At 42.7% G+C, this 24,893-nt stretch overlaps 3 protein-coding genes and 1 pseudogene across 4 annotated transcripts in view; 2 read left to right on the top strand and 2 right to left on the bottom strand.

The window, feature by feature from the left end:
* Positions 1-2,013: 2,013 nt before the first annotated feature.
* On the bottom strand, positions 2,014-15,937 carry NPC2 (NPC intracellular cholesterol transporter 2). The gene is made up of 5 exons (XM_012438198.2): positions 15,618-15,937; positions 8,750-8,857; positions 6,856-7,028; positions 2,759-2,836; positions 2,014-2,349 (listed from the first exon to the last, which is right to left on the bottom strand). Exons 1-5 carry the CDS (start codon positions 15,697-15,699, stop codon positions 2,326-2,328), a joined length of 465 nt encoding a protein of 154 aa, XP_012293621.1. The 5' UTR covers positions 15,700-15,937; the 3' UTR covers positions 2,014-2,325.
* On the top strand, positions 5,089-6,753 carry LOC105707268 (ras-related protein Rap-1A-like; annotated as a pseudogene).
* Positions 15,938-16,177: 240 nt separating the features above from the next.
* Positions 16,178-21,099, top strand: ISCA2 (iron-sulfur cluster assembly 2). Of its 2 annotated transcripts, none has more exons than XM_012438195.3 (4): positions 16,178-16,268; positions 16,470-16,572; positions 16,695-16,810; positions 17,228-21,099. In XM_012438195.3, exons 1-4 carry the CDS (start codon positions 16,198-16,200, stop codon positions 17,400-17,402), a joined length of 465 nt encoding a protein of 154 aa, XP_012293618.2. In that variant the 5' UTR covers positions 16,178-16,197; the 3' UTR covers positions 17,403-21,099. The 2 variants fall into 2 exon arrangements, with proteins under 2 accessions (XP_012293618.2, XP_012293619.2); XM_012438196.3 differs by having other exon boundaries at positions 16,695-16,824; positions 17,228-17,341.
* A 15-nt stretch (positions 21,100-21,114) lies between these two features.
* LTBP2 (latent transforming growth factor beta binding protein 2) overlaps positions 21,115-24,893 on the bottom strand; it is a 167,692-nt gene continuing 163,913 nt past the window's right edge. The window contains exons 40-41 of the mRNA XM_064374527.1: positions 24,458-24,607; positions 21,115-24,043 (exon numbers count right to left, since the gene is read on the bottom strand). Of these exons, the coding sequence (XP_064230597.1) occupies positions 23,898-24,043; positions 24,458-24,607 (296 nt within the window). The 3' untranslated portion in view covers positions 21,115-23,897. The remainder of the gene's footprint in view (positions 24,044-24,457; positions 24,608-24,893) is intronic.

Here is a 24,893-nt window from a genome sequence, read left to right on the forward strand (position 1 = left end):
TTAATCCCCCCGAGGGAGCCCTACCTAGCTCACGGCTGCAGGCTTCATGGAGCCTCGAGATGACTGGCAAACAGTCACAAGCTGTTGTCTTCCCCTTTTGCTCTGACAGAAGGATCTATGCTAACTGAAATGCTTTTTAATTTTGATTTCCAAAATATCTAGGTATACTCTTTGTCTTTAGTGCCTCCCCACCCTTTTCATTATCACTCCTTAAAGGAGTTTTGTAGACCTTTTAATCCTAATCAACAACCCCATCAAATTTTAATACCACATATATAATATGTATCTGTTTATGTATTATGTCTACTCCTGCTTTACACATAAAAAGAATAAGATTTTGTTCCTAAGAACAAATTTTCACAAAGAATGCATGGTATAAATAATGAAAGATACATGGTATTAAAACATTGTTTTAAATTTGAAGAATAAGTGGAGGAAAGAAAAATATATTTTAGATTTTTCTGTGACTTAGATATGTGAAGTATTTCCAAAGTAGTTTAACACTCAACTAGTCAGTTGTATCAAATTAATTTTCCCTGAAGTAGGCACCGTTCCTAGCTACAGGCAAGTACTCATTTTGCACGGTAGTGTGGGTCCTGTCTTCTTTTAACATGAGGGCAGAGGAGTGTACAGACAGGGCAGGTAGCTGTTAACTTCAAAGGAGCTACATGGCATAAGAAATCTTCTGGGAATAGGGAGACGGTGGACACATTATAATTGAGCTTTTCTAGGCCTCTCAGAAAGTTCCTGTGTACAGAGGACAGCCTTGTCCTTCTGAGGAGACATCATCACATCTCAGATTGAACCTTCTGATTTTCCTGCTATTTCCAGACAAAGAACAATGTCTGTCTCCTAGAGTGACAGCTAACATTTAGAGTATATACTATATGCCAGGGTCATTCTAACTTGTTACATGCCTCATCTCGTTTAGTCTTCAGAGCCCTATTATTATTAGTCCTTTTTAACAGATAAGGAAACTGACACACAGAGAGATGAAGTGATTTCAAGATCACACTGGTAGTCCTGTTAATTGGTGGCACGAGGATTCAACCACAGGCAGTCCGAAGCCAGAGGCTGTACAACAGTTAACAGCCCAGCAATTCACACAATTCTGAATCACCTAGAGTCCAGTATGGGAGACAGGGTGGACTGTCACTCTAGACTCAGTGTGACAGGATACACAAGATCGTAGCTAAAAAGTACAGTGGTTGACTGGCTCCTGGCATGAACTAGGAAAGCTTGGCTGTTGATAACTTTATTCCTGATCCATCACTGTCCCCTGGTGGTTTTCCTGGGAAACTCACAGGCCAAAAAAAATACAAGGGTCTAGTGAAATTAGTGGGATAAAAATAACTGGATCAAATCAATTAATTATTTGCTCACAAGCACTTCATATGAATGTTCCTTCCTTTTGCCCTGACCTAATAATAGATGACCTAAGATCCAAGTTATTCAACTCAATTGCAAATGGGGTTGTAATCCCTGGTCATCTAAGAGCTGACTGCTAGTATACTGACTCAAAATAGATGGAAAAATATATACCCATGATTATACTTGTACTTTAAGGGTAGGAAACTCCAAGATTTAATTAATGTAGCCACTACTTGCTACAACTTCATATTTCATCATTAAGCTTCTAGACTTTCTTCATGGCAGAGGGTTCCCAAAAGATCACCACGCCTCATCCTAACCTGTAATCCCTAACCCCACTACTTTCCTACCTGCCCTCCCCACCAAATTCAGTTCCTTCAACCCTTCAGGCACTATTATTCAACCAGGTGATGTTTACTTTCACTGCTTCTTTCAAGCGCTTGGTGGCATAAGACTGTGTAAAATAAAGCAAAACAAGGCCATTTCATATAAAATAGATACGGTCTTACTGGGCAAAAAGGAGGAAAAAAAGTTTCTGAAAAAGTCACGTCTTCAGTGCACTCTGGGACCATGGAACTGGGAGACTGACTTCCATGGTTCTAGCAGAACGTACTCTGAAAGAGCAGAAGACCACAGCCCACATGCAGAAGACAAGACAAACGAGTTTTTATTTATTCAAGGGTACACTTCCAGGTGTAGAAAGAGGCCACATGTTAAAAAAAAAATTAAACATCTGCTAAACAAGTGCTGCATTTAATGAAAACCACCTAAGATAGAAAAAGAAACATAAGACAGCCACCGAGAAGCAGCCATCCAGAGCTGAGTTTCTCCCACAGAGCACCTCCTCTTCAACGAATCACTGGATACAATTGGAGAGCAAGTCACTGTTGTTGAAGCAGCAGAGCTGGAGGTGCTGTCAAGAGTCAGCAGACTTGTTGGCCAGATGCACTGAACTCAATGAGGCACTTGATGACTAACCTGTGGATGTAATGTTCCAGCTCAATGGAAGCGTTTTGGAACCTTTCCTCCATTGTGAGGGCAATAACCCTAGGGCAAGTTATCGGACATCCCTAAGCAACCTCCTTCAGATCCTGTCTGGCTGGACCTTCCTTATTCCAACAGCAAAAACCAATGAAGACAGTTAAATCAATCCCTATAGTCCCACCCTCTCTTCTTTCCTTCAACCTTTTTCTACAGAGGATATTACAAAGGCAACAGTTCTGAGCTCTCAGGAAATAGGGTCTTTGATGATTTTACAGGCTCAGAAGCATAAAACAGTAGTCTTGAAATTCTTTTATCTTACAGCACTGATTTAGTTTCAGGTGTGATTTATCCTCCAATTCTTTCCCCCCTCCACCCATGCCCTCTCAACCCGAGAGAGACATACGATCTGTACTGGGATTTCCCAGCAGAAGAGACTTCGGTTTGCATCATCCTGAAGTTGCCACTCCACCACCAGTTTTATCTGGAGAAAGAGAAAAATATTTGAGAAAAATGAAAATAGGACTTGACCTCTATCCATAATTGGCTTAACTATGAATCCTAGATGTAGTAGCAAACTTCCTAACTCCTCATACTTTTTTCTTAAATCATGTAGGCACAGCCTACAGCCTTAAGAGACTGAATGAAATTATACTTAGGATTTGATGCTAGCGTACCATATACTAACTTGGTTAATTTATCAAATGTAATTTCTAAAGCATTCTTTTCTTAGATCAATGGCACATAAATGAAGTGACATGGTTTGGATATCTGTCCCTTTGAAATTTCACGTTGAAATGTGACCTCCAATGTTGGTGGTGGGCCTAGTGGGAGGTATTGGATCATGGAGACGAATCCCTCATGAATGGCTTAGCACCATTCCCTTGGTGATTAGTGAGTTCTCACTTAGTTCACACAAGATCTGGCTGTTTAAAAGAATCTGGGACCTCCCTCTTTTCTTTTTTGCTCCAGTGCTGGCCATGCAACACACTGGCCCCCTTTGCCTTCTGTCATAACGATAAGCTTCCTGAGGCCTCACCAGAAGCAGGTGCTGGCAGTATGCTTCATGTATAGCTTGCAGAACCGTAAGCCGATCAAACCTCTTTTCTTTCTAAGTTACCCAGTCTTAGGTATTCCTTGATAGCAATGCAAATGCACTAACAAATGAAGGCTTACATGAATAATTTTGCATTTAAGCAATTTCTCGTGTATTTGGCAATCTGATCCAGCTTTTCCCCAATGTAACCATGAAGAGCAGAGAGTAAAAAAAATTTAGATTCTTAGTATAAGGAAACTTTCTTGTTAGCTAGAAATGGGAATGTCAAAGCACAAAGGATGGCTCAGAGAAGTCTGTAGCTGTATGAATCGTTTTAAAGATGACAAACTTGTAGCAATATACTTTCAGTTAACGCCCTTAAACTGCTTTCTAATAATGTACTCCATCAGAAATTCCTGCCTTGACTTGTTACACTCATACCATGTGAGCCGTCCCTTCCAGTTCTTAATAACTCACTGACACTCTGCAGGTCCTTTCTTATGTGGACATTAGCTTACTTGTCACTAGTTACTACTTCTCTTTTATACTGTAACGTTTCTTCACAATGGAACATTTGAGTGGCAATGATACTCAGGTTCTTGAAACTTGCTTTGTGAGTTTTTCCAGACTAGTATACATTAACTGCTGCTTCAGTTAGTGCTTAAAGAGTTTGAACTGTTTTTCAGATTAAATGTAGTTCATTTAACAGACAATAATTACCATATATTAAGTATCTACTACATATCAGGCTCTGACTAGTCACAGCATACATAACTGAGGTTCAAACATGCCCATGGTTATATGGATACTCTGCAAATTCATCTATAAATCTGTCCCTCACCTCTAAGATCTCCAACATCCCTTCAGCAGAGACACCCTATATTTGAGTCTCTTTAGAATGTCCTTTAATTACTTACCTTTCCTAGAAAATAAATGGCCAGATATTGCTCCTAACTTCTACTTGATTTCCTTTCAAGAAATGTGGCTCTTTTTCTTCATGGAAAAAGGCTAGCCCTTTATTTCTTCTATTCTTATCAAAATTCATACCTTTAATACAGGTCCACTCCAGCAGGATCTACCTTACAAGTGCTTGGTAGAAAAAGAGGTAGGTACAGCAGGGTGGGTCGGAAGTGAAGGTGGGGATTGGAGGGGAGAAAGGAGGGTGGAAAAAGCTACCTTTCTGCCATGGAGCTACCAAACTACTGCTGTATTGTTTTGTTAAGAGATTAATGGAGAACAGGATTTTCTAATGACAATGTTAAGATAACTTGGATCTTTAACTATTTGGTACCTGGTTAAAATCTTTTAACATTGCACAAGCTTTGGAGTTATAAGACCCAGCTCAAAACCTAGGCTGTACTACTTCTTTGTGGAGTGGACTCTGTTCATATTGCATAACCTCAGAGGCTCCAATTTCTTCAGCTGTAAAATAGAGATAAAATCATCTCCACATAGGATGGTCATGAGAACCAAATGAAATATGGTATATAAAAATGGCATCAGCTGTTGCTGTAGAGCTGGAGCAGGAGCCACAGCCAAGAGCAGGGGGAGGAGCATGGGGAGAAGGAGAAGGGGAAGGATGAGGGGGAGGAAGAATGGGGAGGAGGGGGGAGGGGGAGGGGAGGAAGTGGGAGTGGGAGAGGAGGAGAAGGCGGCAGCACCCAGACTGGGGGATCGTCATTATTTAAACAGACCACATCATGCATGAGTACAAGGTAGTGGTCCTTGGTTCAGGAGGCATTGGAAAGTCTGCTCTGACGGTTCAGTTTGTTCAGGGAGTTTTTGTTGAAAAATATGACCCAATGATAGACGATCCCTACAGAAAGCAAGTTGAAGTCGATTGCCAACAGGGTATGCTTAAAATCCTAGATACTGCAGGGACAGAGCAATTCATGGTGATTAGAGATTTGTATATGAAGAATGCCCAAGGTTTTGCAGTATCATATTCTATTACAGCTCAGTCCACATTTAATGACTTATAGGGAACAGATTTTACTGGTTAGGGACACAGAAGATGTTCCAATGATTTTTGTTGGTAATAAATGTGACCTGGAAGATGAGCGAGTAGTTGGCAAAGAACAGTGTCAGAATTTAGCAAGACGGTGGTGTAACTGTGCCATTTTAGGATCTTCTGCAAAGTCAAAGATCAATGTTAATGAGATATTTTATGACCTCATCAGACAGATAAATAGAAAAACACCAATGGAAAAGAAGAAGCCTAAAGAGAAATCACGCTTGCTGCTCCAGGTTGCAGGAATGGAGAACTATTGCCTAACTGGAAAATGCCAGCACTCCAGACTTCAAAAAATACATCTGAAGAGGCTTCTCCTATTTTATATATTATGGGAAAAATTTAGATCTTATATTGGTTTGCACAAGTTCCCTGGAGAAAAAAAATTGCTCTGTGTACATCTCTTGGAAAATAAGACATAATAGATATGAAAATATACTTGGCTCTAATATGATTATGCAAAAGAGCATGGATGCATTTCAAATGTTAGATATTTGCTACTATAGTCAGATGATTTCACATTGACGTTTTTATCATGATTCCTCCCTATCAGGCACGAAAATGTTGAACCATTATACTTTATATCTGTAATGATATTGATTAGGATGTCCCCTCAAACTCATTGCAGCAGATAACTTTTTTGAGTCACTGACTTAATTTTATATTTAAAAAATTATGGAATATTGGCCAGGCGCAGTGGCTCACGCCTATAATCCCAGCACTTTGGGAGGCTGAGGCGGGCAAATCACGAGGTCAGGAGTTCAAGACCAGCCTGGCCAACATGCTGAAACCCTGACTCTACTAAAAATACAAAAATTAGCTGGGTATGGTGGCACGTGCTTATAATCCCAGCTATTCCAGAGGCTGAGGCAGGAGAATTGCTTAAACCAGAATCGGAGAGGCAGAGGCTGCAGTGAGCCGAGATTTCGCCACTGCACTCCAGCCTGGGATACAGAGTGAGACTCTGTTTCAAAAAAAAAAAAAAATTATGGAATATTATCTGTCATTATATTCTAATTAAAATTGATTGCGCATAATGCTTTGGAGAAATGGGGTCTCTTCTAGGAAAAAAAAACTGGGAAAACTGTTTTATGGCTTTCAAAGCTAAAATATACAATATACTAAACCAACTCTAATATTGCTTCTTGTGTTTTAATGACAGATTAAATTACAGCTTTTATGGATGATTAAATTTTAGTACATTTAAAAAAAAAATGGCATCATTATGCCCAGGCTAACCATCAGGTCATAGTGAAAGAATGAAGAGACACAGAGAAAAACATCTGCCCTACCTCCTGACACCTAACGCTCCCAGCTATTTCCTGTCCCTTAGGCTTCCACTTCTTTATCATAGAGATAAGGGGCCCTTTACCCAGTTTCTGCTTCTTGCCCGCTGCCCTCTGATCTCTAATCCAGTCCCAAGCCCTCTCGTGTGCTCAACAATGGTATTACTTACAGAGGGATATTCACTTTTCACTGGTAGTTTATTCAGGTAGCTATAGGTCTTGTCTTTTTGGATGGGGCAGTTAACGCCACTCTTACAGCCATCAGACTCAGGAATGGGAAAGGGAACTGGGACGCCCATCAGGATGCCATGCACCACAGCCTTGCTGCTTTTAGATTGAGTATCTAAGAGAAAAAAAGAGAATCAGATGGCAAAGAAAACAACCTATTTTCAAACTCTAAATCGAAAATTCAGAAATAATCGCAAGAAACGGATTCCTAGGGCTTATTTCTCTCTGTAGTTGTGCTTGGTATTAGCACAGTGCAAGCATTTACTCCAAACCTAATTATGCAAAAAAAAAAAAAAAGCAGTCAGCAGAAGTTGTTTTCTTTGCTCTTAACCTTGTTTTTCATGGCCCTTCATAGTTTCTTAGGAGAATCAGAGATATCTGGATAAATAACCTTATCCAATGAGGCTACTGATTTTCGGCAGTAAACTTTGTCTGCTATTTATATCAGCTTCTGTCAAAGTATATTGTGTGTCTTAAATATCGTGGTCTGTAACAACAGTGAAAGAGGTAATCCTTTAGAAATTGGGTAAGATTAGGCTGGGTGCCATAGCTGACGCCTATAATCCCAGCATTTTGGGAGGCTGAGGTGGGTGGATCACATGAGGTCAGGAGTCTGAGACCAGCCTGGCCAACATGGAGAAACCTTGTCTCTACTAAAAATACAAAAATTAGCTGGGTGGCGCATGCCTATAATCCCAGCTACTCAGAAGGCTGAGATGGGAGAATCACTTGAGCCCAGGAGGCAGAGGTTGCAGTGAGCCAAGATTGCACCACTGCACTCCAGCCTGGGTGACAGAGTGAGACTCCGTCTCAGAAAAAAAGAAAGAAAGAAAGAAAGAAATTGGGTAAGATTAGAAAGACGTGCATTTCTTCATAAACTATACCATCCACATCACAAGATGGCCAGGAGGAATAAAGATATAAAATTAGGGCAATCAGATTTACGAGTTATTAGGGTATTTTGGAGATCCAGAAAATTGGTTCTGTGCCTTTCTTTCTGTCTGGGTTGGGGATGACTTGTTTAGAAGGCTTTTTTTTGTTTGTTTTGTTTATAGTCCAGAGAGAAAATAGGGAGCTAGTACTTAGAGCTGTCTTTAGGCTTATGAACAAATGATAACAGGAACTTTGAGGTTTCTTATTAGACTGTCTAGTCTAGTTTTACAGTACAGAAAATGAGGAAAGGATTAAAGGAAGATGCCCTCCTTAGAAATAAAGATTTTACATTTGTCTAGATTCTTACAAAGCTCAAAGTGATGTGGTACAAGAAAGCAATAAGTTCCAATAATATTTCTGGAATATTACTGAAGAAAGCTCAGATTTCTTGGCTGTTTCTTGGATTCCCCAGTGGGTTCCCTAAATCTTAAGGAGGCTGTTAAGGCTGTTAAGTATTAATTGCACCTTTATTTTCAGGTGGAATGTAGACTTAATAGCTGAAAGATATTACTGCTTAAAATAACAATTTGGAGGAGTTCCAAAGCTTGCAGAATTAAGGTCCATATTAATACTCTGCAGTCTGTAGCTAAACAGAGCTGATATTTCCATCAAAGCCTGCTATACAATATGGGTCAAGACAGGACAGATAAAAGCCAAGCTGTCTTCTCTAACCTGGGACACACGGACATCTCCCTGTTTGCTTAAAGGGAATCTGGGAGCCATGGACCCTGTTTGAGAAGGTTGTCCAAGGGCACAATGAATCCCAGCTTTGCACAAGTTGCAAAAGAAGTCATAGAATTTGTGACTGCCAATCCCCCTCCCCTCCATTCCCACACTCATTCCAACATTTGATATTTAGGTTATACTTTAACATGAATTTGAGGTAAGAGCCATTTTACGTACTGCTGGTGAAGGTGACATTGACACTGTACGACTGTCCTTTGCTCAGTTGGCAGGGCTGAGTAGGGCATGGGCTCACATTCACTTCCTTTATAACTCCATCCACAGAACCTGCAAAAGAAAAATGAATTGAATAGGAGAATAGGAGGAGAAGTAAACCAGCTAGACTGCCCGCTACCAAATGGGAAGGTGCTCTGCTCTCCCAGTTAGGGTGAACTCGTTCTCCTTGGACTGTTTCCCAGGATGGAACCTTTAAGAATAATGCCCAATTAGAAGTCAGAGTCTTGATTCATCTTGCTGCTAAAATCATAGCCTCTAATTCAGATGATAAAGAAGCTAGTTGGTTTTTTGACCAAGAGAAAGTTAATATTTGTCAAACTAAATAATATCGAGACCATATCCATAAATGATTATATTAAAGATCATATTATTTGGAGAAACTCCAAATGTTCCTAGAGTCTTGTCTTGCATTCTTAATGGTAAGGGTCACAGTTTTAACCTAAACCTTGAAAATGTTTGCTTCAACCTTCCTTTTGATTAAAATATTCAATTTTCCCTTTCTCTTTCTAGCACACAGATTAGCACGTAAATTTGATGAAAGTTGTTCACTACAGGAAAAACTGGACTTTTTTTTTTTTTTTTTTTTTTGAGACAGGGTCTCACTCTGTCACCCAAGCTGGATGCAGTAGCACAATCTCAGTTCATTGCAGTTTCAACTTTCCCAGGGTCAAGCGATCCTCCTGCCTCATCTTCCCAAGTAGCTGGAACAATAGGCATGTATCACCACACCTGGCTAATTTTTGTGTTTTGTAGGGACAGGGTTTTACCATGTTGCTCAGACTGATCTCAAACTCCTGGGCTCAAGCAATTTGCCTGCCTCAGCTTCCCAAAGTGCTGGGATTACAGGTGTGAGCCACTGCACATGGCCAAAAGCCATACTTTATGCAGAAATAGCTAGAAAGCAAACCTAGAGCCTGAACTTCCGAGGAGGAAGATCAGAAATGAATTATACCATCTTTCTACCCCAAGTTCTACAGTGTAAACACTGATTTAGGGAGTCTGTTACTGTTGGTTGGAAAGTCTGCCAGATCCCAGAACAGACCTTTCTTGAATCTGGCTTCAAGAGTTTTTAGTTTCTGAATCATTCATTTTTAGACCCTATGGAAATTGTACCTTCAGTAGCAAGGATGAAGGAAAACAGAGGCATCTGAAAGAAACATCTCACAACAACGGGTTTTATCGTCCTGGTTTTAGGGGTTAGAAGCCAGAAAAGCAAAGATTACTGAGACTTGTCCAAGATCAAATTGCCTGGAAGTGGCAGATCCAGGACTCAATGGATGGGCCTGACTTGGAAGCCCTTGTCACTGGAACCTGAAGGAAGCTAGGAAGCTTTGAATACGTAGCCATGGTGACGAATGGAAGATACCTCAAGGAAATTCCCATCTGATAACTACTTGAGGACTCTGGATAAAAATCCAGGCTCAAACTCAACTTTTCAGGTTTCTGAATTCAGCATCACCTCTTTGCCCCTCACCATGATTCTCTTTCTATCTTAGAGTTCAACTCCCATATCCTCTGTGATTTTCAGTGATTAATATCTTCTATCCAGATTTTGTACCTTTTCTCCTAAACTTCTGGTAAATCCTTTGCCCAGTATTTTGTCTTCTTCAAATCCCTTCATTTTTTTCACCCCAATCTGACTTCCTAGAGAAATAAGCAGTACTATTAAAGGGATGGATAAAACAATGAAAAGTATCAGAATATCCAGTCTTGGCTTTTAAAATTAGGCTGATTTGGCTAGGCATAGTGGCGCATGCCTGTAATCCCAGCACTTTGGGAGGCCGAGGCAGGTGGATCTCCTGAGGTTAGGAGTTCAAGATCAGCCTGGCCAACATGGCAAAACCCCGTCTCTACTAAAAATACAGAAATTAGCCGGGTGTGGTGGCATGTGCCTGTCATCCCAGCAACAAAGGAGGCTGAGGCAGGAGAATTGCTTGAACCCAGGAGGCGGAGGCTGTAGTGAGTCGAGATTGCACCATTGCACTCCAGCCTGGGCAACAGAGCAGACTCAATCTCAAAAAACAAAAAAATAAAATAAAATAAAAAAACAAAGAGGCTGATTCCAGAAGCCTACTTACTTCCGAGTAAGTGGACTATGGAATTTAAGAGGAACTACCACTTAACACTTAACAGAGGAATGACCCTAAACAGAAGAACTACCTCATCTCTGAACTAAGAATGACCCTTAAGAGAGGAACTACCTTCCACTTCTGAGCTGGGAACTGCACCATTTCCACTGCACTTCTGCAGTTTCTTCAATTATTTAGTCCTGTTCTTTGAGGCCCACTTATGAGTCATGAAATATTTTGGCTCCAAAAACAACATGAAGTGCCTTAAATCTTGACTAAGGTTGTTAAGACCTGGATTTTTCCAAGAATCAAGGGGATTGAAGAGGAGGACAGAGGTTAAGGTCTTTATAGTTTCAATACAAGCTTAGGGCACAAGTTAAACTTAACTCCAAATAGTGCTGACTCACACAGCCAAGATGGCAGAAGTGCCAGCTGCGTTAAAGAAGAATACTGCTACCTGAGTCTGGGTTTCATTTCTTCCGAAATATTTACTTGGCCTAGGTCTATATAGCTGCTGGAATGATATATCTGCAAATGCTGCATATGTTTAAAAGATAAGGGTAAGATGTAGGAAGGTACTAGAAAGAGTCAGAAACAGGATTTATCCCTGGGAATCCTCAAAACAAATAAAAGATTTTCTTTTTTCTTTTTTTTCTCCAGACATCCACTGGGGAGAAAAAGTTTTTAAAAATTAAAAAACTTTAAAAAAAAGAAATAGGATTCATCTGACTTACCTGTGTTTTTCCTAAGCAGTTTCAAAGACTGATTTATGATTCATAAACTAGGTGTAGCTCGAGAGTCTTTAATAGAAGAGAATTAAGTACTGAAGAGTAACGCTAGACATTCTCTATAAATCTCTGAACTAAAAACTGTTCATATTTGATAGGTAAAGGAGAACTGACCAAATGATGAAGTACATAGAGCCAGCTCCCCTGCTTTGTATCCTGGGAGGGCTGTATCAGGACAGTCAAACCCTCACCCTTCCTCCCTTCTCAACACCAGATTTAAAGCAGCACACATGTGGCACAAGCCATCACTCAAATCATACAGCTACCATTGCCATGTGGAATCTTGAGTCTGGCTCTCCCAAACTGTTCCCACCTCTCCCCGACCATCTTTCAATCTCATTCTAGTGTCTCTCCAATCTGTGGTCTCCAAACTGTGACTGTATACCCCTATCAATGAGAACAATTTTAAGCACACATCTGCAATCTACAGATGTATACTGGATTTTAGGAACCCGTGTTCTCTAAAATAAGTGTGTGGGTTTTTTTTGTTTAATCTCAGTCTAACCAAGGACAAAAGTACTATTTGTATCTAATAAATGCATGACCAAAAAAGGTTTAAATAAAGTCTTTAAAAAATCCCATTTCCTCATCCAGGCCCCAGAGACTGGGCAGTTGAATGGGACAGAATGGAAGTGAACTGCCTGGTAACAGTGCCTCTAACAGGGTAAGTTCAGTTCGGCCATTCAGCCACCATTGCTGAGAGGCAGACTCTGGTGCCTGATGCCTGGGTTTGAAATCTCATTATCTCTGCTACTTACTGTATAGCCTCAAGGCAAGACAATTAACCTCTCTGGGGATAATAGAGTAGCTGAGCTAAAACAAATACAGATCTTATATAAGTGTTTGGAACACAGTGATATATATTTATTATTATTACCACATCTGGATTTAGTCCATGAATTTAATCTAGAGGAGGTCCTCCTGGGTAGGTTAGCAAGTTCCCTTCTGATACAAAAGCTGGCTTCTTACCTCAAATATACTCTGTGGATAGAAATTATGTTTCCAGCCAATAGGATGGACTCTTTTTGTCTCAAAAGTAGAATGCATGAAGACAGAGGCAAACTGCAGGTTGAGAGTATGTTATCTGCTATGCAGTCAGTCACCAGATTAGCTGAATACTATAAAAGAATGAGGTGAACTGAGAAATCCAAGTAGATGTTCTTTGCTGCCTGTGGTTGCCCTTGGGTAGAACAGTCTCTTTAACTCTATCATCACATTGACCAACACTACTCCAGCTAGGTCGGTAAATAGTACCTTGCAAAATCCTTTACCCCTCAGCTTGCTTCTCCATCATAGCAAAGTTCTCAAACTGTACACACTCTTAAGCATCCAAAACAGTCTGAGAAGCACTCTCTTCCACTCCAACCCATTTTTGGTGAATAGAAAAAAAAAAATCCCAAACTTCAATCAACAATCTATTAAAAATCAGTGCTAATGTTAAGGCCTTCAATGTCCAGCTTCCACCTGCTTCTTTCAAGGCTGGGTTACATAATCTAGTAGGAAGTAAGTTAAGGGTAGTACTTGTAGCTCTTTCATCCAGTTTTCTGCTGACAAGAGGTTCTTAGACTTCCAGTGTCAATAGAACCAACTCCTCAGTTGTAACCTGCAAACATTATGAAACTAGTTTGCTTAGCCCCATTTCTCACTTGAAGAAATCCTACCCCAGGGAAGGTGGATGTAGAGTGGAACACAAAAATCTTTTGATGTGGGCGCTGAAGTTTTTACATCATATTTCCCAATTCAAAAGTAAATTAAAAATCGGCAGCTGAAACCCTCCTTCCCTTTAAAAACTTCTTCCCATGGGTGCACTCCTGCTTTTACAAACGAATAGAATAATTTCTGGATTTATTTCCCTTTTTTTTTTTGGAAACTCAAAGTGGCTCACAAAGATCCACGTTTCCTACCACTTACTGGGTGTGAGATTGTGGGCAAGTTATTCTATGTGCTTCACTTTCCTCATCTGTAAGGTAGCTTGTGAGGATGGAATGAGTGGTTAAAATTAAGAGTGTCTTCATCTACACGCTGGCCACTAAGTTTAATGGAGGGAAAGGCAGTAATTGGAAGCGATAATAGCTTTCAAGTGCCAGTCTCCTAAACCAATGAATAGCATTTAAGTGTTAATAGGCCAGCAGTCTGTTCCTTAATCAATCCTGTCCCCTAATCCCCAACTTTGCTTTTGCCTCAACATGAATTTTTATGACATAGGGGAAAAAGTATATATTCCATCTGTGTTTTCAACACATTTCATTGAGCAGTTACTATTACCTGGGCACTGTATATAAAGCAGCAAACTTACGAAATCGCCTTTGCAAAAATCATAACTGAGGAAATTATGTCAGGAAAAGAAATCAGACCTAACCTACCCCATCTTCCTTCTAACCTCGAAACTGTCTTTGTTCATTCCTGGGTGTAGGCTGAATTAGCTTTGGAGAGGAATTTATAGTTTAAACTCTGAAAGGAAATGGATAATAGCCCTTTCCTTAAAAACCCCTTCTTGCCTGGGGACAAGTCACCTTTGCAGGACTAAGAGATTAGCTACAAGGATAGATATCACGATTTAGGGGCTGTGCAACCTCTGGCTGCAAGAGTCTGAACATCCCCAAACTGCTCCTGGTAATAGTATCACTATCGTAAAACCTAAGGTCAGTGCTTGAGATACTTTGCAGACCCTGCATTCCGATGCAGCAAATGACACCACCCAGAAGTCAGCAAGAAGAACTGACTTTGACCCCATACTCGCCAAATTATCCTTAAAAACTCCATTGAAAGTCATATTATAAAAGGTTTGCTTTCTTTAAGTGTTATTTATCTTAAATTATAATCGTTAAGTGTTTGGAAGATAATTTTTGAATCATAAAGTCAGCATAACTTCATTTGACTTCTCAATAATCTTGATACTAGAAGCAATAAAAGAACCATTATAAAAAATAAAATAAAATAAAAAACTCTGATCCCCGAATGCTCGGGGAGACTGATTTGAGTAACAATAAAACTCCAGTCTCCCTCACAGCCAGCTCTGCGTTTATTACTCTTTTCGCCATTGCAAATCCCCTGTCTTGATAAATCGGCTCTGTCAAGGCAGTGAGCAAGGTGAAATAGGGCAGTCACACTTACTCTGGTTTCCCATTCTGCTGCGTGACTTTAGGTAGGCTACCCAACATCCCTGGAATTCAATGATTCACTATACGACCTCGGTGCTTCCTTTCCACTCACAGATCTTACAAATCAGTTTCATGCCTCTTTCATTGATAGTTGCATCTCTCCACCACCACCTCTGAACAAAATTGCTCGGGTTCTGTTCCGACAATTCTATAGACTCGACTCAATGAAGGCACTCAGAATTTCTACCACTGTTGTATTTTCCAACAAAGATTCCAACCACAGCGGCGAGAGGGAGTTATGTGTCACAAGCTGTGATTAGAGACACACAATGAAATTTATACAAGGAAAAACTGATTAAGAATCACAAGATTCCATAGCTAGCCCAAAGGAAGTGCTATTTATAACAATAAATGATGAAAAAGGGAAATTGACTTTTGACTTGTCAGCAAAAGGGAAATTAAAAGAAAAGCAAAGGGAGTTGGAAGGGGGAGGTGGGATTCCAAGATGCAAAGCATAAATAAAAAGAAGTTCTGTGCGCCACTCCTCCACCGGCGCTGGATACAGCCCTTCTGTTGTTTGCCCTACAAACTTTATGAAACTTCAGCAAAAGGCCCCCCTCCTGGAGTTTCAGGAACTCCAAAACACATGTTCTAAGGAAAGAGACAAAGTTGTGTGTGGTCCGGTTTCATGAAGGCCGGCGCCTTCTCCCCCCAGCCCACTCCAGTTAGGGTCCAAGGCTGAGCCTGGCCGCCCGGGGGACCCGCCCAACCCAGCCCGGGGGATCTCAGCGCGAGGGTCCGACGGCGGCTTCCGCAGAGGGCGCGGTAACCTCGGGGCGGGCCCGGGGCTCACCGCAGTCCTTGAACTGCATTGGTTCGGCCTGAACGGCTGCGCTGAACGCCAGGAGCAGGAATGTAGCGGCCAGGAAACTCATCGCGGCTAACGAAGTTCCAAGATCGGGAAAGAAGCGGCAGCTGCCCGCGGTCACAAGACAAACCTGTGGGGGCGGGCCCGGGGAGGAGCCTAGTCAGGCGACCTGTCCCCAGTAACCGTGGCTGACGCCCGCCCGCGCCCCGCCTCCGGCTCAGGGGAGCCAGCTCCCGCCCAGTCGGGTCCAGAAGCCGGCAGTCTCCGCCCATGCCGTCCCCTCAGAGGCCAGGCCCGCCGGGACCCACCTCCGCCCCGCCCCGCCTCGCTCCTCCCCGACCCGTTCCTTTCCTTTAGAGCTCCTCCCCGACTTTATGGGTGCGTCCCCGCTGCCGCCGTCGGGAGCATTTCTAGCCAATCGGGTACCTTCTCCTCCCGCAGTACCCAATAGGCACGTTGGGGGCGGGGCCTCCGTGAGGTCCCGGCCGCCTGTTCGTTCTCCCCGCCTCCCGAGGCTCCGGGTGAGAAACAGGGCAGACGCGAGGGGCGGAGCTTGTAGAGGAAGATGGCTGCTGCCCGGGGGTTGTCTCTAACGGCCGCGACGCAGAGAGCGGTCACTCACTGGCCGAAGGGCAGGTACCAAGACTAAAAAGGCACTTGGAAAGGGTGTTTGGTTCTGCATCTGTAGGACAAATGGGAAACTAAGGCCTGCTAGGGAGGTGAGGGTTTTGTGGGACGCCGTCCAGGTTGGGATCGCCAGGCTTAGCATTAGGCGCTCCAGGTCGAGGGTGGCCAGGTGCTTCTGCTCCCGGGCTCACCCTCCTCCCTTGCGCGCAGGCTCCTTGCGGCCTCCCTGGGACTCCGGGCGCGTCGGGAAGCGTTGTCCTCCAGCCCCGAGGCCTGCGAAGGGCAGATCCGCCTCACGGATAGTTGCGTCCAGGTAGGAGGCCGGGCGCGGGGCGGCGGTACCCAGGCGATTGGCCGGAGCAGCGGGAACTGCTCTTCACCCAGCCCTTTAACTCCCCTTGCCCGGCATTCTTGATCCCCCTTCCTGCATTTCAGAGGCTTTTGGAAATCACCGAAGGGTCAGAATTCCTCAGGCTGCAGGTGGAGGGAGGTGGATGCTCCGGATTCCAATACAAATTTTCACTGGATACAGTTATCAACCCCGACGACAGGCAAGGAGGAAGGGGTGGGTCCCCAAAGAAGGTACGGGAGGGATAAAAGTGTCTCCCATTTAAGGTACACTTTTATTCCAAATTTAAAGAGTTTATCTGGGTGCTTAACACCTCCTGTCTCGCAGTGAGGATGCAGTAAAGGTTTGTTGTCCTGAATCAAAATAACTAAGTTATAGGAGGAAAATTGGCCTGCCCAGGTCCACTGGGTAGTCGGTGGAAAGTCAGGCCAGACTAGATTCCAGGCCTAAGTCCCTAAACGGTTCCCAGTATCTATACCATTGAATCATTTTGCCTCAAAGAAAATCAGAGGTAATTGGAAAGCTCCCTCTGTACTTTAGAAAACAGATGATGTGCACCTCTGGGGTGACTTTTTTGGTGTTTGTGATACTCATTAATGCCTTCCTCTTGTCTTTTCAGGGTATTTGAACAGGGTGGGGCAAGAGTAGTGGTTGACTCTGATAGCTTGGCCTTCGTGAAAGGGGCCCAAGTGGACTTCAGCCAAGAACTGATCCGAAGCTCATTTCAAGTGTTGAACAATCCTCAAGCACAGCAAGGCTGCTCCTGTGGGTCATCCTTCTCTGTCAAACTTTGATGCAATGACAGGTGACCCTGAGATTGTCACCAGTTGTACCCATTTGAGGAACCTGGAATTAGAATTCTAGAGGTTTCCTTCTAATCATGCCCCTCTCAATTTTATTTCCCCGCAGTCCAGGAATGTTGTGTTTTGCCACCATTATTTTCAGAACGTGAAGATTTTACTCTTGGCTTAATTTTCCCCTCCAACCCCTCTCAGTGCTAAGGCTGAGCCTCAGATGCTGTTACCTCAGATTTAATCACTGGTTGAAACTCCGTGTAATCTGTGGAGCCTCCTCAGCTCTAAAGTTTGGAATTAACTTCTCTGGCCTTAAGAGCTGCTTGTACATATGTGGATAGCTATGTATAAAAGCTTTATTTTAAAGAAAGTCCTTATTGTGTTGTGGATCAGGGTCACAGATTGGGTAGCTTGGACACCAGTTATTAGAGGATGAGAAAGGTAAATGTTCTCTTTTTCATTCCTCTGCCAGAACGTGCCACGTGGCTTATCTTTTTTCTTTTTTCTTTTTTTTTAAAGATGGGGTTTCACCATGTTGGTCAGGCTGGTCTTGAACTCCTGACCTCAGGTGATCCACCTGCCTTGGCCTCCAAAGTGCTTGGATTACAGGCGTGAGCCACTACGCCTGGCCCCACTTGACTTATCTTTATTGTCTGTGCAGCCCGTTCACCACTTCCTATTTGATAGGACAGATATATTTTACTCTCATACTCATGGATCTACTAGGAGTCAAAACCAAGAGCCCATTACCCATAAAACTTGGACCAAACACTCACTGCTACTGAATTATTTCAAAAATAGCGTCCCTACTCATGCAGACTTTTTAAGATTCTATGACAATTTAATGACTGAATCTTTTTAGGATATGTTGCTTCACCTGCCTTCTGTTGTAAAATGACTCTGGTCTCATGCAAGAAGTGATCCCTTTATTGTTATAGGTAATAGAGTCTTAGGAACCTTTTTTTAGATTGGGTTACCAGATGAAATGTAGGATACCCAGTTACATTTGAATTTCAGGTGAAATTTCTAATTATGAGTATGTCTCAAATATTGCATATACTAAAAATTATTTATTATTTGAAATTCAAATTTAGGCATCCTGTATTTTTATTTGCTGACCTTGGCAACCCTACTTTAGGGTCACCAAACAGAAAGCTTTTTAAATCACAAATTCTCATGAATTAAAGTACTTATGTAAGTGTGGCACTTAAATAGGCTTTGGAGCTTGAAATAATCCTATTAACAGTGCAGCGGAGCTGTGGGGACAGACAATGAAAGAAAAAGAATCCACTGCCATCACCACACCGAATGATTTATTAATACCGATGTTGGAGAAACTACAACCAAGTTGATTCTGGGAGAGTTATTGGTTAAATCCAACTTTTGCTTGGGAGCCTAGAAATTTGTTATAGCAAAGACTTGCACTTCTGCACTGGTTTGGAATTAAGGTTATTTAGTAAGAATTTACTATGAAAAAATGGAAATAGAGTTTAGAAAATATCTGAGACAGAAACTTAGATACATTTCCAACATGGCAAAACCTAGGATTTAGAGAAAACAAACCTATCATGCCGTTAGAGGAAAGAAGGTGACAGTCAGAAACCTGAGCACATTTTCTTAGTGCCCATGGAAGGAGGCAGAAAGCGGCGTACCATGAGAGCATCTTTGTACACACATGACCAAGATGGTGCCGCCAATAACTGCGCCTGATAAGGTTTTCAGTTTGGACTACCTGTCTTTTCATCCTGCTTTAAAAAATTTTGCTACATTTTAAACATTAGAACCTATTCTTTCAGAATATTTTTGTGGGTTATTCATTGATTTGGTGGTTTTAAAACTCTTGCGCACAAGCAGAACAGCTTCTGTTGCTAAATCAGTCAATCAAATTACAGTGGTCCGCTAGACAGAAACAGGGTCCCTTAGGATACAGAAGCTTATATGTGAGTATCTACTGTTAATGGGAGAATTGGAATTTTATGTTTAGAAAAAGGCAGATTTGGGGACGGACGTGGTGGCGCGTGCCTGTAATCCCAGCACTTTGGGAGGCCGAGGTGCCTCCCAAGGTCAGGAGTTTGAGACCAGCTTGGCCAACGTAATGAAACCCCATCTCTACTAAAAATACGAAAATTAGCCAGGTGTCAGGCGCCTGTAATCCCAGCTACTCAGCAGACTGAGGCAGGAGAATCACTTAAACCCAGGAGGCAGAGGTTGCAGTGAGTCAAGATTGTACCACTGCACTTCAGCCTGGGCAGCAGAGTGAGACTCCAGCTCAAAAAAAAAAAAAAAAAGGCAGATTTGGAAAAAGTCATGTTACTTCATGCTGAGAAAGCTTCCTGGGGAAACCAGAAGTGACAGCAAGAAGTTTGCATTGGAGGGTGGTGACTTAAAAACACAGGACATAGGGGAATGATAGCATCGGGGGCCATGGGCAGTTTGTTTGGAATAAATAGGATACATGGTAAAATGAGTTAGGGTTCTACTGCAGGCCCTTTCTGAGCAGATGCCCTCTTCTTGGTGGCCTGTAAAAGCCAGTGGTCATTTTCACAAATTTTGCTCACTGCACATTGATTTAGGAAAACTTTGCACTCTTCCAGTTTCAATTGGAACATCTTATGCCTTCCTGTTCTTTGGAGGGGAGATTGTCAAGGCCTATTTGTTGCAGAATTGGCACTAACTTTTTCTCCAAGCCAGTGCTGAGGCATAAGAACCAGTCAAGGGAGCTCTGAATCTGCTTTATGTTGTGAATCAACTTTACGTCGTTTTTCAAAGAGAAGTTCTCTTGGTCAATGTCCAGATCTTATTGTGGTATCATGCTTCAGTTATGTGATGACAGTGACCAATGATATATAAATTATGTGTCCCGTCCACTCTTAGTTTCTTTTCTTTCTTTTTTTTTTTGAGACAGGGTCTGACTCTGTCTCCTAGGCTGGAGTGCAGAGGTGCAGCCTCTACCTCCCAGGCACAAATGATCCTCCCACCTCAGCCCCCGAAAATAGCTGGGACTACAGGTGCACACCACCAATCAGGCTAATTTTTGTATTTTTTGTACAGATGGGGTTTTGCCATGTTGCACAGGAGTCTTGAACTCCTGTGTTCAAGCGATCCTCCCCTCTCAGCCTCCCAAAGTGCCAGGATTACAGGTGCGAGCCACCACGCCTGGCCCATCCGTGGTTTCTTTGTGTGGGAATGTTGACTGGTTACAAGGGATAGGAAAAGAAATTCAGAAGTTAGAGATTAGGAAGGACTACTAAAGTAGGTGTTCAGGAAGAGCTTCTTCTTTCTGTAACTTCTGAGAATCGAGCTCTGTTCTTTTGTCATTTGTTATGAAGCATTAGAGTATAGGGGTGGCATTTGGCAGGATCAGCCTGGTATAGGGAAGTGGGCAGCACTGATCCTGATGATACAGCTCTCCCTTGAAATCTGGACATAAGCTAATGGTGTGCAGCGGGCCTTGGACAGGGCCTAACACTGTTTACTGCATGTTTATCTGAAAGGAAGGAATCTCTTCTATTTTTTCTTCATATCTAGCATTGATGTGTATGATTGCTCTTTTAAAATCCCTATTTGCTGTTCTTCATAAAAATGCCACAGGGCTGCCTAACAAATTTGTGTTAAGGAATTTGGACATAATTAGCACCTGGCTTTAATTGTAAATTTTAGTCAGATAAATATATAAAGAGAGGGAGCATTTAAGCAATCTGTGGCCAGCAACTGTATTTAAAAATATTTTATTATTTTTTTGAATAGGTGATACATAGTACAAAATTCAAAAAAATACAAAAAGAGATACAGTGAAAAGTCTCCCAATCCTGTGCCTGTCCACCCTGTCACCCTCCCCACAAACCACCATTGTTTCTAAGAATTTATCCTGCAGATATAATCCCATAAATTAATGTGACATATGCACAAGAATATTCATTGCAGCATTATTTATAGCAAAAGACAGGAAACAATGGAAATGTCTATCAATGAGGGACTGATTAAATAAATTATGGTTTATCCATTCAGTAGAATAGTAGACAGCTATAAAATGGAATGAGGCAGCTCTACTTGCAAGTATAAAGCCAAAAAAAAAAAAAAAAAAAACAGCAAAATGCAGAACAGCATGCATTGTAGGCTATTTGTGTTTTAAACAAAGGAAATATGTATATATGCATGCAATGTCTCAAGGTTGGGCAGGAAGGCGAAGCTTGGAGTGTTGCAGGGGCGGTGGGAACAGCAGTTAAGGTATAGTGCCAGCAGGATATATTTGGGGGATGGTAAGATGTTCTCTGAATGGTAAGGTATAAAGTGGAGTGGCAAGGATTAACAAGACAACCACTTCTCTTTCTCCATTCTTTAGACAATAGTGTTATGTTACATGCTGTTATGTAGCCTCCCTTTTTCCCTCAATTTGTTTTGGATATCTTTCTTGTTTTCTTATTTATTTATTTATTTATTTATTTGGATATCTTTCTTAACAAGTCATTTAGAGACACCTTTTTTAAGGGTTTCATAGCAATTAATTGTTTCTAATCTTTTGCTATTACAAATGATGCAGTAATAACTTCTTACATATGTCATTTCATATCTGGTGAAAATAGATCTGAAGATCAAGTTCCTAGAAGTGGAATTACTGGATCAGAGTTAGTGCTTTTATAATTTTGAAGGACATTGCCATACCATCCTCTTCAGTATGTACTTCTATTAGCTATTATGAGAGTGCCTATTTCCCCACATGCTTGCCAGCTAGCAGTCTTAACAAGCTTTCTGATCTTTACCAATCTGACAATTTCAAAAAAGCATCTCAGTATGGTTTTAAGTTGCATTTCTTTTATTATGAGTGAAAGAATATTTTCACATGCATAAGGGTGATTTATTTTTGTCTGCTGAAAACATCTCAATATAGGAACCTAGGGAAAATTAAGCTTTCTATGTCTCAGTTTCCTCTCCTGTAAATTGAGAATAAACAATGGTAAGTAGGATCATTGGATAATTAAATGAAATGTATGTGTAGCACTCAGCACAGTGCCTGGCACATAGCAAGCATTCAATAAGTTATGTGAGGCTAACAATTAGAGGAGGCTAACAACCAAAATAGCAGGTAGGACAAGGCAGATTAAATTAAGAAAGTAGCATTCACTTCTATGCTCCAGTCACATGGAGCCTTTTCTGTTTGCATTGCCATTCATCAGAGAAGTGCAAAGTCAGAGCTTTCCTTGTCTTTCAATAGTAAAGAGTCTTTTCCCATTGGAATCCATCATAGACTATCAGCAGAGCTGGCCAGGGAGTAGGCACAGCCTCGTCTCTAATATTTAGACTTAGCCAACATGGTAAAGATATTTGGTCTGATAGAAAATAAAAACAAGAACAGAAGAGACCATATGTACATTTCTTTATTCCACCATGGTTCTGAACTCCCAGCTAGCTTGGGTTGGAGTGAGTCTCTGCTTGTAAACTCAGAGGATTGCCTGCCGTCGTTTTCTGAAGGAAAAGGGCAGGTGCTTCTGAGTAGAGGGGAAAAACAACATTGGAAATCTGGCTTCTTCTGAAAAAGACCATACCAAATAGTAGACTTTTTACTTTTAGAACATCAAACTGGTTTTCACAAAAGGAGAGTCTAGAAGAGGTTTGTTTCCTGTAAGAAGCACTGTTTATGTAATAGAGGTCATTGTAGATGGGTACGCGATCCCATGGAAGCCCTTGCTGCTGGTGCACACAGGCTATCGCTGGGTATATTTTGAATGTTACAGCTACTAAATATTTTCTTTAGACATATGAAGGCTTGGCTCCCCTTTCTCATCAACTCCACAAACTTTTCATCATGTCCTCTTGCTGCTTTCTCAGGCTCTTTGTTCTTCTTCATTTGTGTCTCTTACACTCAACAAGCTACTATCAGTCTTGTGTCTCTGAGTGAAGGGATCTTCTGCCACTCCTTGGGGCCAGAGAATGGGCTACAGATTGGAGGTGTGGCAAAATCAGGGCCCAGAACAGATTGGCTGAGTGGCGGTGATGGTTCTTGGGAGGGGGCACTGGAGTCAGTCCCCAAGCTTCTCCAAATCCTTTCTTGCTCCACAGATTCTGAAGGACCTTCACAGAGCAGATGTAGCCTCTGTCCTAGTTGTGGGATCATCAGGATGATGGTGGATAGTGGCTGGAAAGGGGTGTCTGCAGTGTGAGGCCATGGGGCCTTTCGTGCTTGCACAGCTTGGGAGGGTGGATGAGGGCCATCCTTTGGTAAGCATCCCATAGCAAGGCCAGGACAGGTGGTGGACAGGGCCTCATGCAGTGGCTGAAGCATTAAAGCGATTGGTGGTGCTTGAGCCAAGCAAGGGCACAGAGGCAGTGACCGAAGCTCACAGCCAGAGGCTAAGCTGGGAGAGATGAAAGCAGGCAAGGCTGATTGGGAACCTCTGGCCTGACGACGCCTGTCTTCCCAGCTAGGAAATCAGCCTCAAGGCCCCTGCCTGTGACTGGAGGCCATTTCCAGATAGTTGCCACACTGACCCCTGACTGCTACTCCTTGGCAGTGCAGTGGGGGGGGCCTGCCTCGGCCACATAACCCGGGGAGCAGTGGCAGCGGTAGGAGCCCTCCGTGTTCTCGCAGTAACCGTGGGCACAGAGCACAGCAGGCCCGTTCAAGTCATCGCACTCATTCACATCTAAGAGGAAGCGAAGGAGAGAGGAGCTGTAGGGAGCCCAAGTGCCTCTGCTAGCTGCCTCCACCCCGCTGGTTACTAAGCCCTGGCCCCTGCCCTGGAGTGAAATCCTAGGTGTGACAGCCAGAGGCTGCAGTCACTTCCCAAAACCAAGCAATTCAAGGACAAAGCAGAGGGCCGCGAGCTCATACCGTGCCCAAGACCATGCTCTCTTGTCCTTGTCTTTTGTCTGGGAACCTGCATGGAAGGGGCTTTCTAAAGCACAGAATTAGACCTTCCTTTGGCGCTTTCTTCCCTCCCAGCCTGATACAGACCGCCCCACTAGGAGGCAGCAGTGGCTCTTCCAGCCCTCCTGAGTTCAGACATCCCTGTGGGCAGTGGGCCAGCCTGACTCCTCCATCAGAATTCTCTACTCACCCACGCAGGCCATGTGGGCTGCATCCAGCTGGAAGCCCTCAAAACAGTCGCAGGTGTAGCCCTCCCGCACACGCACACAGCGGCCATTCTCACAGCCGTTCAGGATGCCGCACTCCTCCGCCTGAAGCCCTTCGAAGCCGGCTGGGGGCTCTGGGAGGAGGGAATCAGAGAAAGAAGGAGGCTGAGGCCTGTGTCCAGACTCTTTGCCCTCCTGGACAAAGGGTGCCCCATGGGACTTTGCGGGTGGGGGCAGAGAGGATCATAAAATTCTCATGGAAAGATGCTAGAACAAAAGGCAGTCCTCTTGAAAAAAAAAGTGTCATTTTAGATGGGGAGAGGTGCTCTGGACTTTAGATGAGGGCTCCAGGGAGGGTGAGACTTGCTGCTTCCACAATGCCCAGCTTCTGATGGGGTTTAGGGGGTGAGGGAGTGTTTT

The sequence above is a fragment of the Aotus nancymaae genome, unplaced genomic scaffold (assembly GCF_030222135.1).
Source record: "Aotus nancymaae isolate 86718 unplaced genomic scaffold, 86718_ANA_hifiasm-v0.15.2.pri h1tg000011l, whole genome shotgun sequence".
Lineage (NCBI taxonomy): Eukaryota > Metazoa > Chordata > Mammalia > Primates > Aotidae > Aotus > Aotus nancymaae.

What these genes read in the sequence shown, in the direction of transcription:
- NPC2 (XM_012438198.2), bottom strand. Translation starts at nt 15,699, where the DNA reads ATGAGTTTCCTGGCCGCTACATTCCTGCTCCTGGCGTTCAGCGCAGCC. An exon ending in TGAAAAGTGAATATCCCTCT is followed by an intron (nt 2,837 to 6,855) that starts GTAAGTAATACC and finishes CTCTTTCTCCAG; the next exon opens with ATAAAACTGGTGGTGGAGTG. An exon ending in GGGAAATCCCAGTACAGATC is followed by an intron (nt 2,350 to 2,758) that starts GTATGTCTCTCT and finishes TTACATCCACAG; the next exon opens with GTTAGTCATCAAGTGCCTCA.
- ISCA2 (XM_012438195.3), top strand. Translation starts at nt 16,198, where the DNA reads ATGGCTGCTGCCCGGGGGTTGTCTCTAACGGCCGCGACGCAGAGAGCG. An exon ending in ACTCACTGGCCGAAGGGCAG is followed by an intron (nt 16,269 to 16,469) that starts GTACCAAGACTA and finishes CCTTGCGCGCAG; the next exon opens with GCTCCTTGCGGCCTCCCTGG. An exon ending in GTTATCAACCCCGACGACAG is followed by an intron (nt 16,811 to 17,227) that starts GCAAGGAGGAAG and finishes TTGTCTTTTCAG; the next exon opens with GGTATTTGAACAGGGTGGGG.